The sequence below is a fragment of the Falco rusticolus genome, chromosome 4, assembly GCF_015220075.1.
Source record: "Falco rusticolus isolate bFalRus1 chromosome 4, bFalRus1.pri, whole genome shotgun sequence".
NCBI lineage: Eukaryota > Metazoa > Chordata > Aves > Falconiformes > Falconidae > Falco > Falco rusticolus.
The window spans coordinates 46,286,696-46,306,071 of record NC_051190.1 but is presented as its reverse complement, the minus strand read 5'-3'; the positions used below and the strand labels follow the sequence as shown (position 1 = coordinate 46,306,071).

General features: G+C 59.1%; 1 protein-coding gene across 1 annotated transcript in view; it reads left to right on the top strand.

Moving 5' to 3' along the window:
- EFNA2 (ephrin A2) overlaps window positions 1-13,003 on the top strand; it is a 49,721-nt gene extending 36,718 nt beyond the window's left edge. Inside the window, exons 2-4 of the mRNA XM_037384602.1 lie at window positions 5,689-5,978; window positions 9,033-9,098; window positions 10,541-13,003. Coding sequence (XP_037240499.1) covers window positions 5,689-5,978; window positions 9,033-9,098; window positions 10,541-10,662 — 478 coding nt within the window. The 3' untranslated portion in view covers window positions 10,663-13,003. The remainder of the gene's footprint in view (window positions 1-5,688; window positions 5,979-9,032; window positions 9,099-10,540) is intronic.
- Window positions 13,004-19,376: the final 6,373 nt, after the last annotated feature.

The following is a 19,376-nucleotide window of genomic DNA, read 5'->3' as shown; positions in this document are numbered from 1 at the left end:
AGGATGCCACTGGCGCACGGATTTGCAGGATGGGCGCTCGGAATTTTTTTCCCCTCGGCGGTGAATGTCCAACAGGTTCCTGCATGGAGATGCCACCCTGCCTGGTGTGACATGGGGACACGGGCAGGGTTTGGGTGCCACAGGAGGAGGGGAGGGCTTCAGCAGCTCCCAGTATGTTATTCCAGGCAATTTCACTCCAGTGGATTCCTGCTCTTGTGCCAAGGGGCAGGCACGGGACAGCACCAGGAAAGTTATCAATGAAACACAAACCAAAAGCTGGGGAGGGTGGGGTGGCTGCTGCTGCACCGGGCTCGGCGGGTGGGGGGTCCTGGCACCAGGATGAACCCCAGGGTGCTGGAGAGTGGGAGTGTGGCACAGCTGTCCCCAGCTCCGCAGCGCTGCCGGGAGGGTGCTGTGGCTGTCCCAAGGATGGTGACGGTGTCCCAAGGACGGTGTGCTCTGCGAGGCCGTGGGCTGTCCCTGGGGGGTTTCCACCGCACCACGGGCAGAGCCCCTATGCCTGAGGGGCAGCAAAGGGGCCACAAGCCCACCGAACAGCCTGCCTGTCCCCTGCCCTGCTGGCAGAGCCGGCCCGGCTGTCAGGCATTGCTAACAGTAACGAATGCCCCTAATGAAGCACCCAATTAGCCAGGATCCCAGCCTTAATGGTAGCTGACAGAGCTGAAAGCTGCGAGTAGTCAATTGTCAAGTGTAACATCCCGCCGGGGTGAGGCGGGGAGGCTGCTCCATCCGTCTCTGTCAGGGAAAAACAAAGCTCCCGCGTTAACCCCTTTGGTGGTGGGCAAGCTCTGTGCCCGTCAGCAGGACTGCGGTGGCCGTGGTGGACCACAGCATCAGCCCTGGTGGTGGCATCAGCCTCATCCCAAGGCATCAGCCCCATCCCATGGCATCAGCCCTGGTGATGGCATCAGCCCCATCCCATAGCATCAGCCCCATCCCATGGCATCAGCCCCGGTGGTGGCATCAGCCTCATCCCATGGCCTCAGCCCCATCCCATGGCATCAGCCCCAGTGATGGCTTTAGCACTGGTGATGGCATCAGCCCCATCCCATGGCATCAGCCCTGGTGATGGCGTCAGCCCTGTGCCACAGTGTGCATCAACCTGGCCATGGCACAGACCTGGTGTCTGTCCTAGAGGGGTGGGGGCTGTCCTGCACCCAATACTGCGGTGACCCCCAGACACCCCACTAGCCCTGTGCAGCCTGGCACCCACCTTCTGTTTTTCTGGTTCATGCAGGGCGTGAAAAGGCAGCCCAAGCCACAGGCAAACCCACCCCGTCCCCTGCTGAGCTCCGTGCCATCGAACGAGGGCTGGCTGGGGCGCTGGGGGAGCCCCCAGCCTCTCCCAGCAAAGCCATCCCATGGCAGGGGGCTGCTCCATGCCGGTGGCTCCGTGGCTGCCACTGTTGACTCCCGAGCGGCCGCGGTGAGCCCCGGGGTGCAGCCGTGCCGCTGGCACATCTTCCAGAGCACAACCATGGTTTGTTTTCCCAAATATTCAACACAGGCTGCCGAGGGGTTGGGAATTACCCAGGAGCTGCTGGATGGAGCATCACCTGGCTGCCTGCCGCAGCCCCCCACCCCGAGCGTGGCAGGGGGACCTGCCCTGGCTCTGTGGGTGGGGGGATGTGGTGTCCCTTCTGCGAAGAGGGGCCGAGGCTGCGCAATTCCAGGTGGAGTAACAGGAACCTGGATTTGCTCAAAGCTGAGTTTTTCCTTTGGCTGGAAAATGTAGTGAGTTGGCATTTCTTGGGGTGCCAAGGGGGAGGTCGCCCTTCTTGCTGACTGCAGTTCCCGGTGGACTGAAGATCCAGGGATTTGCCCTGAGCTGGTATCCCCGTGTCTCAGGGACTTGAGGTCTCAGTGACGGTGGGGACTTGTCCTGCTCACCCCAGGCTGGCACCCATGGGGAGCAGAAACCATGTGCGTGTCCAAGATGGGGATGCAGGGACTGTGGCGTGGGGCTCAGCCCAAGCGGTACATGCCCGGCGTGGAGCGGCGTGTGCCAGGCACAGGGATCTACCCAGATCCCTGCTGCAGCTCCCAAAGGGATCCCAGATGGATTTTGCAAAGCTGTGGCTCCCGCAAGCATGTGGCTGCTCACGGGGAGCACCCTGAACCCGGGGGACTAGAGGGGGGCTGCTGGCACCCGGCTCAGCCCCAGCCGCTCGCCCTTCCCTGCCCTGCTGAAAGGCGTATTTTTTTAATTTATTTTTTTTTTTTTCTGTTTTGAAGCAGATGAATTAGCGATGTGCCTCGTTTAGACAGTTGAAATCCCACTCATTTTAATTAGCGCGGCCTGGCAGCCCTGCTGCGGGTATTACACGGGGCGACAGTGCGCTTTCCAGGTGGCGGGTTTTTAAAATGCTGTTGACATTTTGCGAACTGAATGACTTAAACGATAACAAATTAACAGACGGCTCCGTGCGTGCGCGCAGGGCTGGCTTGGCGTGAGCCTCCGCCACGCGCCTCTGTGAGCAAATTCGGTTATCTGAGCGTGTCCAGGCGCCGGTGCCTCTCCCCGTGCGCTCGGGTGCTCCGTGCCGAGGGACACCCCGTGCCTGTGATGCATGCTCAGGTTGGGGATGCTTTTGGGGGTGCTGCCTACTGGATCCATCCTCCTTCCCTTGCTGGTCCAGTGTTGGCGTCCCGGTGGCACAGCAGAGCCGGGTGCTCTGCTGGGATTGGCTGTGAGCGGTTACACTGGAGGAACTTGGGGTGAGCACCCTGTGATGTGGGGATGTCCTGGTAACCCCCAGATTCAGGCTGTCGGTGCCGTTACCGGCCTGATGGTGCTGGAGGGATGTAAAACCAGCCGGGATGAGGTGGTGGCAGCTGGGCAGAGGTCGGTATTCCCAGTGCCCAAGCCAGGATGGAATGAGCACAAAGCATGAGCCACTGTCCCGGCACCAAGTGCTCTGCCCCATGCCTGGCACAGTGGCACGGACCCCCATTCCCATGTCCCTCCACCCCTGCATCCCCCTCCCTGGGGCACCCCTGAATAAGCCCCTGCCCCGTGCCGGCTGCTGCCTCCCTGCCCCGCCTGTGCTGGGCTTTGCCCGGTGTGCCAGGACCGCGGTGCCCAGTGTGCCAGGGACATGGCGCCCAGTGTGCCACGACCGTGATGACTGGTGTGTCATGACTGTGGTGCCCAGTGTGCCACAGCTGCAGTGCCCAGTGTGCCACAGCCACAGTGCACAGTGTGCCAGGGGTGCGGTGCCCAGTGTGCCAGGGCCACAGTGACTGGTGTGCCAGGGTCATGGTGCCTGGCGTGCCAGGACTGCGGTGCCCAGCGTGCCACAGCCTTGGTGCCTGGTGTGCCAGGACCGCGGTGCCCAGTGTGCCAGGGTCATGGTGCCCGGTGTGCCAGGACCACGGTGCCCGGTGCTGAGGCGCAGCCACGCTCCCACCGAGCAGCTGCTTTGGGCCCCCATCGCGTGTGGCCGCGTTGGGCAGAGCTGGCAGGGAGGGAATATTTGATCAGGCAGAAATGTGGTAGTGGCGGGGGTGAATCCGTGGGGGGAAATGGAGACGTGAAGGTTTTCTGGCAAAGCAAGCCAGGGCAGAGCCGAGACAAAGTCATGTGGCACCTGGGGACGCGCAGCCTGGGGGTGTCAGTGCCCCAGCCCCTGCCCGCTCACCGAACACAGTGTCTGGGCAGCCCTGGTGCCCCCCCGGCACTTGGGGGGATGCAGGAGGGTCTGGGCTGGGGTGCAGGTGTCCGGCAATGGCAGCTGGGGGTGTCCCCTGCCCGTCCCATCCCACTGGGGTCGCCTGTGCCACAGGGTGGGGACGGGGATGGGGACAAGGCTGGAGCCCCCCACCCCACCCCCATGCCCCCGAAAGCCTGCTCTGAGCTTTTAACCCAGCTTTGTGCCTTGGGACCCCGAGAGCGCTGGGCTGGGCAGGACGGGGGGCTCGCAGGTGGGGGGGGGTGGGGACACCAAAGGGCAGCAGCCAGGTTGGGTACAGGGGGCTTGCCCACACTCGGTGGGGCTGTGGGGCAAGCCCAGGGCCCCCCGCCTGCGGGGGTGCACCGTGCCGGGGGTCCCCATGGCTCCCCAGCACCCACCGTCCCCCCCAGCAGAGGGTGACCCCTCCTCGCAGCCCCCACCAGTGCCTGTCTCTGTCTGTGCCATTTATCACAGCTAATCAGCTTTAATTCAGCAATTTGTCAGTCCAGCAAAGGCCCTTGGAGTTAGTTGATTTTTTTTTTTTCCCCAAAAAAAACCCATAATTATTATTATTATTCCCCTGGTAAGCATGAGCCCTCCTGTTACAATCGCCTTTGCTTGAGCTTTAATAACAATCATTAAAATAAATAATTTTTTTAAAAATAAAAGGCAGAGAGAAGAGGGGGTTTTTAAATTTTTTGTAAAAAAAAATTTATTGTTTTGTGTGTGCGTTTGAAAATTGTTTCCCAGTAAATCCTAGCCCTTTGTATTAATTTTACATTTTAAAATGTTACCTTGCCAGGGGCAGGGTTGGCACAACTGACTCGGGAAAGGAGAGAGAAGGAGAGAGAGAAAAACCCTTCTCCTTAATTAGCGTATTTCCCTGTGTGATCAGAGTGCTTATGAAGCAGGTAATGAGGTGGATGGGGGCTCGATGCCATCCGTCAGCTGCTCCGGTGAGGCTGGAGGAGTAGCCCCCCCCCCTCCCAGCCTCCCATCTTCGGTCCCCCCTTCCCTTTTTGGGGTGCCGGGTGCCTTTTGGGTCACCCTCTGCCACCGCCAGCGGTTCGCTGCATCCCGTGTGATGAGTTTGAGCCGGTCTCAGCCCTGCTTGCAGCTGCCAGAGACTCAGGTGGGCGCAGGGGACGTCGGGGAGCCCTGGGGTGCTGCTGTGGGGTGGCTGGGGGTGGGTGGCCACCATCCCATCCTAGCCCATCCACTCCAGCCACTGGCCATCCCTGGGCCGAGCTGTGGCGATGCGGGGCTGCTCCTCGGGATGCTGGAGCGCTGCCCCTGGAGCCGTGGGACGTGCCCCATCCCTGGTCACGCTGAGGCGGGGGCTTTCTGCTGGCAGGAGGGTCGTGCCCCAGGAGCCTCAAATTAATTAGCAAAGAAAACGTGCTCAACGTGGAGCCAGGGGGAAGCCAAGCTGCCAGGTTGGGTCCTGGGGGAGCCGGTGAGTTTGGCCGGCGAGCTTCATCAGCTGCGGCCGGGGTCTGCAGCATCCCCCCACTGGGTGCAGTTTGGGGATGGGGGGGTTGCAGGTGTCGCCCTGAGGAGCCGGGAAGGGGGGGGCGCAGCTGCCAGACAGGAGCTGCCGGCATGTGCTATGGAGTTCTCCAGCACCGCTAATCCCTTAATCTCTCAGATAATCAGTGCCAGAAACGCAAATTACACTGGGATTGCAGCGCACAGCTGCAGCAATGCCAACGCTTCGATGGTATCGCTGTGAATAATGATTCTTTTTGCGACTTACTACCAAGTGGCGCTGGTTTATGGGGCATAAAACGGAGTCTCTGGGTTAATCTCGTCGGTTAATGGGGATATTGGGGTGGGCAGGGGGCTGGGGTGCCTGGAAGGGGGAGATGGGGAGGGGAGAGTGGTGCACAGCTGGGCTGGATCAGGCTCTGGGTCACGGTCAACCTGGGCTTCTGGCATCCCCACGGTGGGATCTGGTGAAACGTGGTCCCACTGACGCCAGCTTCTCCCGCAGGTTTCACCGCGGGGACTACACGGTGGAAGTGAGCATCAACGACTACCTGGACATCTACTGCCCACACTACGAGGAGCCGCTGCCTGAGCGGATGGAACGCTACATCCTCTACATGGTCAACTACGAGGGGCATGCGTCCTGCGACCACCGGCAGAGAGGCTTCAAGCGCTGGGAGTGCAACCGGCCCGACTCCCCCAACGGGCCCCTCAAGTTTTCGGAGAAGTTCCAGCTCTTCACCCCCTTCTCGCTGGGCTTCGAGTTCAGACCCGGCCATGAGTATTACTACATCTGTGAGTACAGGTCACCACAGGGATGGTGGGGAGGGGGACGGTGGGGGTCCCCCGCGTCACCCCGTGGTGCAGGCTGGACCCAGATGCTGACGGTTTGCGTTGGTGACCCAAAATGCTGCGAAGCCCCCAGACCCAGCCATGCCTTTGTGCTGGCAGCATTGACACGTCCAGCTCAAGGCAGAGGTTCCGACCAGTGCATGCCTGGTGCCGAAACCCTTCGTCGGGGCTGAGTCACAGCCGTGGGCATGGGGTGGCCGTGAGAGTGACTGGGACATCCCTGGGACTGCAGGATGATGGGGACGCTGATGCCATCCCCATGGGACCACCACCAGGCACCGGTAAAGGTGCTGCACTGGGGCTGTGGACGTGTATTCTCGTCCTCTCCCAGGTATTCCCACCCTCTGTGTATTCCTGTGCTCTCCTGGGGCTGCGCTCCCCTTTCTCACCTAACAGATGAAGCCCAAGCTGGCCGACCCACGCCAGGGGAAACTTTTCTGCAGGCGCCTGGGCGCTGGGTGCAGGATGGGCCGCCCCCTGAGATGCAGCAGATCTGGTCCCTCGTTGGATTTCTGCCTCCGGAGCCACCGGGCACGGGGGCCAGGGCAGCGGAGGGGGAGAGGAGCCAGACCGGCTTCCTCGGGAGCCCGCCAGAGCCATGGAAAAATAAGCTAATGGGGCTCGGATCAGGTGCTGGGAGTCTGGCAATCAATAAAATGGTAAAAAAAAAGAAAAGAAAAAAAAAAAGAAAAGAGAAACCATGACCCCCAAGCACTCAACGGTGTCACAGGGAGACAGGGATGCCTCTCTTCTCGCACAGGAGCCAGCCAGCATGCTTATCTGCCCTATTATTTCTCCCCCTTTTTCCTAAAGCATCTGTTTTCAGCCCACTTAATTTGTTCCTTTTATCTATATTAAATTACCATTTTTCCCCCCTCTCCCTCTCCCTCTGTAAAATGTCACTCGTGAAATAACTGCATCTACAACTCTGTCTTCCCCCCCACCCCCCCACCCCCCCGTTTTTTTATTTATTTTATTTTATTTTTAATGTCGTTAGGGAGAGATTACACAGAAGTAAATGGTGAAGCTGATCATTGCTAAACCGGTTAGAATTCATGTCATGCGGAACATTAGAAATTATGCCTCTTTGAGGAACCGTATTTAGCAGACATGAAAGAAAAGAAATTACCTCCTCCTCGAGCTCGCAAATTGGAATGCCATTAACCTCGCAGGCACGGGGACGCACTCGTGCTCCCCGTGCTGGGTCAAGGGCATGGGGTGGCCCAGGGGACCAAGACGGTGCCCGGAGCTGCTGCAGGATGCCCATGGCACGGCACGGCATGGCACAGCACGGCGTGGCGGGCGTCGGGTGCAGCTGGCGTGACCTTCTTCCCTGGGTGTGGTGGAGCGCCAGGGAGGGAAAGAAAAAGGAAAAGGAAAAATAAACCCCAGCTGTGGGGGCTCTGCAACATCCCTAGTGGCTCCCCGAAATGACCGGCGCTGCGCCCGTTCCCCTGCCCGTTCCCCTGGGAGCGCTGCCGGTGCGGGCGAGATGCTGACCGGGGTGCAGGGGCTGGATGCGGCTTTTGAGGGGGCTGGGGGTGCATGGCCCCCATCCCAGGGGGGGAGGGCTGGGGTGCACGAGGTGGTTGCGCAGCTCCAGGGTGCAGAGAGGGGCCAAGTGGGGATGAGGGGGGCAGGGACCTGCCCAAGCTGATGGCCCCTCTGCAGCTGCCCCACGGTTTTATTTGGTAAAAATCAATTGGATGGGTCTGGCGGAGCAGCGGAGTGACCTGTGTGTCACAATCGGTGCCGGGGACCCTGCCATGCCCCCCCCCGAGTGCCAGAGGGGAGGGGTGGGGGTGGCCTGTTGCTGCTGGAGGGGACCACCTGTGCCCAGGCTGGCCCCTTGCTGCCACCTCTCCTGTGAGTGGCATCCTGGTTCCCCCTTCTTCTAGATGAAATTAAACTTTATTGCGAATAATGCTCTCTCCCCTTCTTTAATTCAAAAAAAAAAAAAAAAGAGAAAAGCAAATTAAATTCCTTTAAAAACATATATATAAAAATCACATTTTCTCATATTGAGAGGGGACTTTCACCGAGATAATTATTGCAATTACTCCCTTTCTCTCTCCCAATGAGTATTATTTTTATTCTGTGGCTTTATCCTCATTTTGCCTGTTGAGGGAGAGCTGCGCAGCCCTGCCTGTGTGCTTGCAGCCCGCCACAACGGGGACAAAAGCCACTCGTGCCATTGTCCCCTGCCCCCAGAGGGAAGCTCCAGCTGTGCTGGGACCATCAGGGGCCCTTCACTGGGCTCACCTGGGATGGGGCAGGGGCAGCCCCACCCCTCACCCCCTCTATAAATTCAGGCAGGTGGGTGGCTAAGGGATCTGTTGTGTTGGGGATGCTGTGTTAGCTCAGTCCCCATCCCCCTTGTTCTAAGTTCCCCACAGGATGTGGCCCCCCAGTTCAGGGGGCTTCTCCCCAGGGCAGGCAGGTGCTGGGCCCCCCAGTATCCCTCTGCCCAAGGTGATGCTCTAGGGAGCCTCTCCAGCAGAGCGTCTTGTGGTCCATGTTTGATGCTGCTCCAGCATTTATCTGACCCCCCACCCCAGGAGGGGCCCCGGACCCAGCTTATCATGCGGGATGTTCCCCCCACTTGCCATGTCCCACCAGGGTGGGGGCAGCCGGAACAGCCCTGCTATGGGGCTCAGCAAGCAGGGTTTGCCGCTGGAGCTGCACCAGGGAAGGCTTTTGAGGTTCAGTGACACCATGAGCTGGAAAACCCTGTGTGGGGGCTGTCCCAGTTCCGGCTCGGACCCCCCTTTCACTGGTCCCATGCGGTGGGGCTGGATGTGGCCACCCATCTTGCCACCACACCCCAGGCATCTTGGCTGTGCCACAGGGGCTTGTGGTGCACCCTTGGGGGGGTCCTTGAGGTGGGTCCTTGAGGTTGGTCCCTGCCCTGAGCCGGGCTCTGCTCCATCCCCATGGTGGGGCCTGAGCTGCTGCCCCCCCCCTAATCTGCTGCCTTCTTTCCCCTTTTCTCTGCAGCCGCATCCCCCCCAAACATGGTGGACAGGCCCTGCCTGAAGCTGAAGGTTTATGTTCGGCCAACAAGTAAGTGAGCTGGGGTGGCCCAGGGGACCGGTCCTGTCCCATGGGGCGAGGGTGATGCTCTTGGTGGCTGGTGGTCCCAGGGAGTGGGAACTGTGGAGGGGGATGGGGTACCCCGGGTCCCACCTGGGTAGCACCGTGACAGGGATGGGGATGGTGCCCACAGCCCTGCCGGAGCCATCCCAGCAGTGTCTGGACAGCAGTGGGCACATTGCCTGTGTGGTGGACATTTGTCACCAAGTTTCAGACGGGGGGGGGGGGGGAATAATAATGATCTCTGCACAGTGGCTACTTTTCAGAATCAAATAACTCAGCCATTTAAAAAAACAAATTAATAATTTTCTTCTCCTGTTAACGTGTAATTAGCAAATGGCAGCAGCTCTCCCTGGGGAAGAGTGCCTACGAAATGTCACCATTTAAAAGGATGTCTTTCTTTTTTTTATTTGCATGGCTTTAAAATAAAATCCAATATAATGAAACCATCTGTAAAAAATCATTCTGTTTTGTTCAGGACTAGGGCATAATAGGGGGGGAAAAATATCTTCTGATACTATTCTTTAGTATTTTAATAATATCAGGATTTTATTATGCCAGTGCTTCACAGGGAGGAAGGGCTGCTGTTGTGCTGCTCGGGGAGAGGGGCTTTGCTCCAGGGGCTTCCCGGGCTGGACACCCCTCGGTTGGGTCTGGCCCCAGGATGAGTCCTTGAAACTTCTCAATCACAAATGCCCAGCATGGGCAGACCCCAGTCTTGGGGTCCCCACACAGGGACCTTCCAGGACAGGAGGAATGGATGGGCCAGGTGTATGGAGGGATGAAGCATCCCCAGCCAGCACCAGACTCTGCTTTTCCTGGCTCTGGTTGCATAAAAATCTGTAATCCCGTAACAAACGTGAGCAAGCCAAGCCTGGGGAGCTTAACAGCTTTAGCCATCATTTAACTTGTTCCCCCATGTGCTCCGGGCTTGGGGTTTGCCTGCAGGACCACCAGGCTTTTGGCAAGTGGGTACCCCTGTCGCATGTGGGCTGGTCCATCCCCAGCCACATCCAAGCCACCCTGGCTGCCGCAGATAATCCCCGTCGCACAATGGCACCCACTTCTGGCACATGGGCTGTCAGGGGGGCTTAGGAGAAGATGGGATGCAACGCTGCCTAATCCCATTTAGAGGGCAGGACCCGGAGCGCCCTGTGCCCTCGCCCACCCCCAGCATCCCTGTACTGCCTGGCCCCATCGCACAGGGCTACTGGAGCTGCGTGCTGGTGTCCCTGTTTCAGGTCCTGGGGGTGGTGCAAGGATTTGGGGGGGCGGGGGAGGATTGGTACCCAGCTCCTTGCTGTGGGGGATGCTGCTGCATCAGTAGCATCCAAGGCCCCCAACCCCTGGGGTGCCAAGCATCGCTGCCCTTCTGCCAGGGCTGACACCTGCTTCTCTCTTCCCTTCTGCAGACGATTCCCTCTACGAGTCCCCGGAGCCCATTTTCACCAGCAACAACTCCTGCTGCAGCCTCAGGGTCCCGCACACTGTGCTCGTGGTGGTACCCGTCGTCTGGACGCTCCTGGCCTCGTAGCACCGACACTGACGCGCCAGGGAGTGGGCTCTGCAGGGAAGGAGCAGCCCGGGGACGGATCCTGGCCACCCTGATCGCCTTCAGCCGTGGCTCCTGCGGCAGCAGGACAGTGCCTGGGGAGGTTGCCGGTGTGGAGGGTTGGTGCTGCTGACCAGAAGCTCACCTGGATCCTGCTGCCGCCTGAAGTCCCCATCTTCGCACGGCCACCACGCCAGGGCGTAGCATGGGGGATGGGGAAGGTCTGCCCGGCAGGATGGATCCTGGTGCACGCTGAAAGCTCCCGTCCCTGTGCTGCGGCTCGCTCAGCGCCGGCCCTCCCTGTGGGATGTCGCTTTTTACATTTCTAGACCAAATATAGAGTCCTCGTTATTTTGTTTTGAGGGGTTTTTGGGGTTGGGGGTTTTTTTGTTTGTTTGTTTTTTAAAGAAAAAAGATTTTTATTTTTATTTGCTGGGTTGTTTCAGTCCAGGCTTCCCCGTATCAGACTGACCTGCACGGGGCCAGGCTCAGCCCCATCCCACTGAGCCCCTGGCCACTGTGGCTACAGCACCGTGGCCTTGCCTAGCCATGGGCAGAGCCACGGGCAGCGCCGGGATGCTGGGAGAGACGGACGCCAGCGATGGTGCCGACTGCTCCGTTGTCACAGACTCCTTCCCGCTCTGGCCATCGCTGCAGCCACAGGACACTGCGGCTGTGCCAGCCCCACCGCGCTTCCCCTGCCCCCCCTGTGCCACGGGGATGCGGGGCCTGGACAGACACAAGCCCCCGCTGAGCACCCGGCAGGGTGACCCCATCCCCACCGCTCGTGCCACGGATGTCACCACTGTCCCCAGGGGACCCTGGGGCAGCTCGGCGAGCAGCAAAGCAACCTGGAGGTACCCGAGGGGAGCAGCGGGGACAGCTGGCATGGGGGGCACCGGGGGTGCTGGGAGCCGGCGGGCCGGGCTCATCCAGCAGCTGGGGTTGCTCCGAGGGTTGGGGGCTGGAGCCCCCGTCCCTGGCAGGGCTGATCTTGCTGGGCAGGAGGAGCGTGCTGGCCCAGCGCTGCCCCTGGGGCAGGTTTTTCCTCCTCCGCAGCCTTCTGCTCTGCACAGCATCCCCCCCTGATGCCATGGGGGGACAAGACCCCCCATGGGGTGGGCCGGCAGCCGCATGCAGGACCATCGCGGCATTCCCCGTGGTCACCCCTTCATCCCCTGGCTGCTGCTGGCATCCCCAGCTGGGGATGTTCTGGGGTTCCGGGGCTGGGCGCGGGGATTTATTTTTTTTTTTTTTTTCCTTTTCCTTCTTTGCATTAATAAGACACCCCCTACCCTGAACCTCCCGAGCTGAGGTTGGCCCTGCCCCCAGGGGTGGCAGGTCCCCACGGAGGGGTCCCCCAGCAGCCCCCAGGGCCCGACCCCTCCTCGCCTTAAATCGGGGGCTGTCCCACCTAGGGGGGTCCTGTTCCTGTCCTGCAGAGCCCCCCCACGCCCCAGGGGGTCAGTGGTCCCGGGGGATGACAGCGATGGGCTCAGGCCAAGCTGAAGCCCCTCCTGTGGGCGCCTTTTCCGAGCGCACCCCAGCCCCTTCCAGCAGTGGGGGGGACACACCAGTGGGGGCTCCGTCCCTGTACATACAGCGCTATACTGTGAGCGGTTTTTTTTATGTATTGTTGAGAATGAATTTTATGGAAGGGTTTATTTTATTTTATTTTTTAGACTAGGAAGCTGAAATCTCGCAATAAGCTCATCTCTACCATCCAAAAAATACAAAAAAAAAAAAAAAAAAATCGCATTCCCTGCCGTCCTGTCCCTGTCCCCGTGTGTCCAGACCAGGTCGTGGTTCTCGAAGGCGAGCGAAAGCATCATGTTTATCTAGGGGATGAGGGAGGGCACCCACCGAGCCGGGCGCTGAGCACCCACCAGGCTCTGACAAGGAGCTGGCAGCACCCACCTGCCGTGGTGCTGGCTTGTGGGGGGAGCAGTGATGGCAAAAACCTGGCCTTTGGTCTGTGTTTTTATATATATATATAATTATATATATAAATATCTATATTGTGTACAGCGACTGTGGGAGAGTGGAAAAGTGAAGTGCGGCAGCAAGGCTGGCAGGGGCCGGCAGCCGCGGCGAGGGGTGGTGGGGGCTGGGGGTGCTTCGCTGTGGCCGGGCTGTGTCCCTTGGGTGCAGCCCATCATTGGTGCTGGTTCTGCGTGTTGGTCTCCATTCCGCCTAGCTTCGTCCTTAGACACGCCGCTTTCGTCCTCGACGTTGTGCTGATGGTAAACCGGATCACCGCCCCATTTGGATTCTGTATTTTTTTATAATAAAATAAAAATAAATGTCCTGTGAGCTCCTTGCTTTCGAGAAATGACTTGCCCTCCTGACACAGTTGAGCTGCACACTGTTCCCCGGGGGGTCCAGGCCCCCATGGGTACCAGGAGCCGCTGGTGGGGGCAAGCTGGGGGGTCCAGCGCCAGCACTGGGGCAGCCACACTGCTCCATCCCTGCTCCCCATGCAGCCCTCTCCCTCGGTGCACCAGGGCTGTGAAGACAGACCACTTTGCTAGGTGGTGTGTTAATTACGGGAAGGATTTAATTACCGTGTTAATTAATAATAATGGATATTAAATTAATTAATATGCAATTATTGATAGTACTTAATTATTGGAGGTGCTGCAGGCTGCTGGGTGGGCGCTTGAGGCTGGGCATGCTCCGGCATCTCCTCGGGTGTTGCTGCAGCCCCAGCTGCTCATCCTCCTCTGCCTCAGTTTCCCCGGGGCTGGGACGGCATAGGTGACATCCCAGGAAGCCACCAAAGCTGGGACAGGCTGCTGGTAGGTGACAGTACAAGCATCCTTCACTAACCCTATTGCAACTCCCACCCCTTGGACCAGCAGACCTGGGCGGGGGGGGGGGGAGCAACCCCTCCACCTGTGGGTTTTTTTCTCCTTATGTACTAAACAACTTTTTTTGTGCAGCCCATGTTCGTTCCTGGCATTGAATGCATATTTCAGCATAATTAGCAGAACAGGAACAATCCGCTGTTAATTAATTCAGGCTCATACAGCTGATCTGAGGCTCTGAAGTTTGCCACAAGAGGGTGAAACACTTAATTTGTTTTTTTAATAAGGGGCATCTGTGTGCCAGGAGTGGGGAGGAATACCAGTCACTGCCAGTGATGGACTGGGGCAGTGACAAATGCCGGGGAAAGAGACTGGCAGGGACTTGGCAAAAAAAAAAAAAAAAAAGGCAATTTTTTAGAGCCACTCCGTAAGTTTTTTTGAGGCCTGACTCATGATTTTTTTAGCACCGGGGGTTGGAAATCCGGAGTTAAAAATAGCAAACTGGCAGGCGCAAGGCTGAGACAGATCATCGTTAGTAATTAATTAATTGAGTCATGGATTTTTAAGGCCTGAAAGGGATCATTTAGATCAGGCAGCCCGTCTCTTTTGCAGAAGCGCTGAGGTTTGGTGTGAGGGTTTGTGGTGAGGGAGAGCTGGTCCAGCCCGAGAGGCTCCTCCTGCTGCATCCCCCTGGGGCCAGCCCTGCTCTGGGTACCGCCAGGTATCCCCCCCTCCCCCGTTCAGTTCTTTATTATATCTACCCCAGGGCTGGCTGGGGGCATGTGGGGCAGGGGGCATGGCTGGGCTCCCCGCATCACCCGCTGGCCCTGTGCAAGGGGGTCCCCGTGGCTCTGGGGTCTCGCCAGCCGTGTGCAAAGGGGAGAGGGGCTGCGGGGACCCGTGTGCTGTTGACGTGTGCGTGATTGGAGCCAGGTCATTAATGCAGCTGGTAATTGGGGGCTGAAACAGCCACGGTGGAGTTGAGCCCTGGGTCAAGGGAAGCTCAAGGTCCCAATGCCGTGGAGCTCTTTCCATTTTGCCATTTCTTGCCACTCTCCCGCTGCATCCTAAACCCCATTGGCAGCATCCGTGTTCCCGTATGGGGGAGCTGGGTGGGATAACCCACCCCAGCAGAGGGGCTGTTGTGGAACGGGTTTCCCATCTCTTTCCTTTTTTGAAGTGTCTGGCACTGCTGGAAATCAAAGAATTCTGCTGCATGCTGACCCGAGGAAATTAAATGCATCTTACATCTTTAAATGTGATGGTGTGTGCAAAGGAAGGGGAAGGAAACAGCACCCAGCCCCGGGGGGGGGTCCCCGACCACCGATGGCAGGTCCCCCCAGCCCCACGACTCCCTGAACATCCTTACTCCCAGCTGCAAGCAGGATTTCGCTGGCAGGGATGAGCTGGGCTCTGGGCATCCCCGGGGCAGCGGCTGGAGCAGGGGAGCCAGGGCAGCAGGAGGGAATGGGGCATCCCCAGGACCCCCACATTGGTGGGCGAGGGGGGGGCAGAGCTGCCCGGGTGATGCCCCCAGCACAGCCAGCACCGTAGGCAGAGGGGCGGGGGGGGGGGGGCGGGTCGGGTCACGTATGGCTGGTGGGTTCTGAAATGGGGTTTTGTGGGCTTGAGTCTCCTCTAGTGCCAATTTTATGTTGCCACTGCCAGGGCTTTCTAGCCACGCGGGTGCCGGCAGCCCCCGGGCTGACAGCCCCCTTATGCCACAGCTGGGGGTTCAGGGCTGATGGGGATGCAGCTTCACCCCCGCATGCTGTGCTAGGGACTGGTTTGTACTGGGATGTGGCTGCACCAATGCATCAGGAGCTCGGGGCTCAGCACGGGGGGCCAGGGCCATGCCCCCCTTCCAGGAGCTCAGGTGGGGAGGTGGGACAAGGGCAGCTCATGGGCCTCAGCTTTCCCAGCTGAATTCCTCCCCTGAGCAGCGAAGGGGAGCTCTCCGGCACAGCCCCCTGCTCCAGCACCCCCTCTCCCTCTGCACCTTCCTCCTCCTCTTCCTCCCAGCCTGAGATGCTCTTGGCTCCATCTCTCTCCCATCGTGTGTCTGGCCGTCAAGGCGGTGGCAGGAGCTGCCCCCTGCGATCCCGGGGGGACGAAGCTCATGGCTGCGTGCGGTGCCAGCGGGCACGGTTGGGTCACCCCAGCTGCACCTCCAAGGGCACCTTTGGGAGGTGACAGCCCTGGGGCTGCGACCCTGCGTTGGTGCTCCCGATCTGCTCCAGTGCAAAGGCACCAGGGCCAGCACTGGGACGGCTCAGGGGTCCTGAGCCCCCGCGGTGGCAGCTACCTGATCCTGGTGTGCATCTGTGTGTCTCCACCGGCACACTGCTCCGTGCTCCGTTCCAACATTTCATTCAACAACAGCGTTAATAGGGTTTTTTTGTTTAATCCCATGAAGGCAGCGGGTGCACCATGCTCCGCTGGCCCGTGGAATATCCTGCCTGGTGCAAAGTTAGGGCTGCAGACAGTGCAGGAACCTGAGCCGCAGCTTGCTCGGGAGAGTGTAGCCTCCCCAGCCCTGGTGATATGGTGCAGGTTTACACCTTGGTGAGGCTCAGGATTTGGCCAGCCCCTCACCAGTTCCCCTGGTGCCTCTCTGGCTTCCATCCTCTTGTTCTTGCTCTGGACTCAGAAGCCTGCAGGCAGAACCCAGCCAGAGGAAGGATGCTCAGCTGGGCAGGTCCAGTCCCTGCTGTGCTCTGCAGTGAGGTTTGCCTGATTTGTGCCACAGAGGGGCCAGCTGGGGCCTGCTGGGGCCAGGATGCCACCTGGGTTCCTCCATGTCCAGGATGCCACACTGGACGCGGTGTGCTGAGGGAAATGTTCACCATGAGGATGGGCTGCATTGAGCTCTCCCTGGGGCTGCTTGAGGCAGAGAAGGGGGCTGGGAGGGCCCTGTGCTAAAAATGATCCTTTCTATAAAACCCGCCCAATTTCCCAAACTTTCTGGCACCCTGATCCCCGCTCCGGCCAGCCCCCACACTGAGATGTTGCCCCCCCTGCCACATGTTCTGGGCTCCCCTCCCTGCAAGCTGCCCCACAACCCTTCCTCCAGCGTCTGCCTGCAATTTGTGCTATTTAAATGACTTCCCAGAGGCCTGGCTGCCCCCTCGCCTCCCTGCATCCCCCGTGGCGATGTGCCTTTGGCTAGGGATGCTGCAGAGCTCAGGCTCCTGCCTGCACCAGCTCACACGGAGCCACTGAGGTTTGCAAGGTGCCATCCTGCTCCCTCTGCCCCTGCGGTTCCCCACAGCCATGCAGAGCAGAGCACAGCCCCAGCTGCACCATACCTGCCGTTCCCTGGTCCCATCCCAGGCAGGGGACACCAGCGCTCTGTGCTCACCATGGGATCACTGGCACCTCCCAGGCTCCATCCCTTCTCTCCAGCATCTCCTGCCACAGGCTCCTGCCCCGTTTTGAAACGGTTCTGATAAAATCCTGCATCCACCACCACCAGAAGCAGCCAGGCTGGCAGGGGAACGTGCTGATAAAGCAGCAGGGGGGGACCCACCGTCCCTGCTGCTTGTTTTCTGCTACCTGGCTGTCACATCTGCACTTCACTCCCTGCCTCCCCTCTCGCCGTCCCTCTCCCCAGCCTTATCTCCTGATAGGTACAAGCGATACAACCAGAAACATTCATGTAACAAGCTGCCGGCTGCTGAGCACCCAGGAGAATACCAGATCGAGGGGATGATGTATGAAAGAGAGAGAGAGAGAGGAGAGCGGGGAGTTTGCTGAGCTGCAGCAGGGCTGAGGGATGCCAGTTCCCATCGCCGCTCCCTGAGCCGCACCGGTACCTTTGCTTCCATCTGATCAGGATGCAGGGCCGTGCCTGGTGCCGGTGGGCAGCTGGAACGGGTGGCGCAGGGGGGAGGCAGGTGCGTGGAGTCCCCGTGCTGTCCCTTTGCGGCCATTGATTTCCATGAAATAACCCAGCCGGGTGTGTAATTGCGCACAGCGATGGCAGGCTCCTTTACATGCTGTTTGGCAGGGCCCTGCTTGCAGGAAATGAAACTTTTCAGGCCACTAGACATTTAGTTTTCTTCAGCTGTTATATTCTCCCACCCTGGGGAGAGGAGGGGATAAGGGTGGCCTTGCAGGGAGGTTGATAGAGGGGAAGGCTGGGGGCTGCTGTAGCCCCTTGGGAGCAGGAGCATCTGCGGGAAGCGATGAGCGAGAGCATCTCGGGATGGCAGTACATCCTGCACCTTTCCTGCCACTTTGCCCCCTCCCCCTCCCTAGCCCAGCTTGGCTGTGGGAGAAGCAACGCCGGTGCCAAGCATCCCCATCCCTGCCCTCTGCCAGCCCCAAGAGCTTTGCTGGAGGGGGTGGTGGTGGAAGGAGCGATTTCTCTCCCAGGCAAGGAGTAAGCATCCATTCCCCTCGGCAAGCTCCTCTCTCGCAAGGTAACCGGCATTATATTCGGACCAATTGCTCCAGCATGATCCTCCTGAATGTTGCACAGCATGTACACGGCGTCTTATGTAAAATACATGCCCCTGGGTGAGCCTTTTAATAGCAATGGCTCCTGCCCGGGGGGTGGGGGGGGCTACTTTCTGCCACGGTGGTGCCAAGAAATGATTGAAAAGTTGGGGCTCGCTGTAGGAAACACCCTGCTGGGGGGAACAACGTGTTTTCATTCCCCTGCCAGGTAACAAATGAAAAGAATTGCAATGAATGTTAATGGAGTGAGGAGTGGGATGCTGCAGAGGCTGCCAGGGCTGGAGCCAGGGCTGGGATTTGCAGGGATGGGGGGGGTGGGACTCAGCCCTGGGAATGCAGGAGCTGCCAGGGGACCCTAGTTTTGCAAACTGGAGCTGGCCATGCTGCGGTCAGCACACCTTGCCACGGGGCTGCTGGGTGCTACCGGGAGGATGCTCTACCAAAATAATTTCTTTTTTTGCAGCATAACGCAGCTAGGGGAACATGTCAGCCCCTAAATTCCCCTTGGGGGGAGCTCCCATCCCCAGGGGGCTGTCCTGGCTGTCACCGTCCCTGTGCCATGGCCGAGCTGCCACTGAACCGGCTCCTCCTCGCAGGCAGCTGGTGGAGGGGCTGCGCAGGGCTGAGCTGTTTGTAAATGCAGCCGGGCTGGAAAGCGAGAGGGTAAACACGGATGAATAGCCTTCACCCACTCCAGTAAATATTTTATATCACACACCAAGAAAAGACACTCCTATTTAAATGATTTATAAAGGAAGATCATGTAGAGGTTTCTATAAAATATGTAGGGCTCCTAATCCCGACATCATCAAGCAAAGAGGACTGAAATCATATATTACCTTTTCAACAGCCTCGCTGGCTGCAGGGATACAACTGACAAATAAAAGTGTGTTTACAGCTTTTGGGCTTCTCTGGGGAGAGGTAAATCACGGCGGGGGTAGGAAGGGGAAAGGAAGCCGGAAATTAAGTGGCAATTTCTGTCTGTCATGGCCAGCGCGGGGCGGGGGGACACCAGACTCAGGGGACCCCAATGTCCCCGTCCTGGGCGGTCGTGCTCTGGATGCAGTGATGCTCGTCCCCTGGCAGCACCCTGGGAGTAGGCGCAAGGCAGAAACCCTGCAGGGGTGCCCAGCGCTGTGATGTGTTGGTGCACATCGAAGCCATCCATGCCCTGCACCGCTCCACAGCGGGGCTGGACCGCGAGCAGCCATCAGGGATGGGTTTCCCTTGGGCGTCAGTGGAGTCAGGATCGGGCCCACAGGGAAACGACCCTTTTAACCTTGGCGCTGGCATCCACCCCTTTCACGCCACCACTCGATGCTCCATTGCCCCATCCCCTCGCCGCATCCTTCGGAGTCCATTTATTGAGGGTTGGGGGGGTGGGGGTTGGGTTTTTGGGTTTTTTTTGTCCCCTCACGGACTCATCTG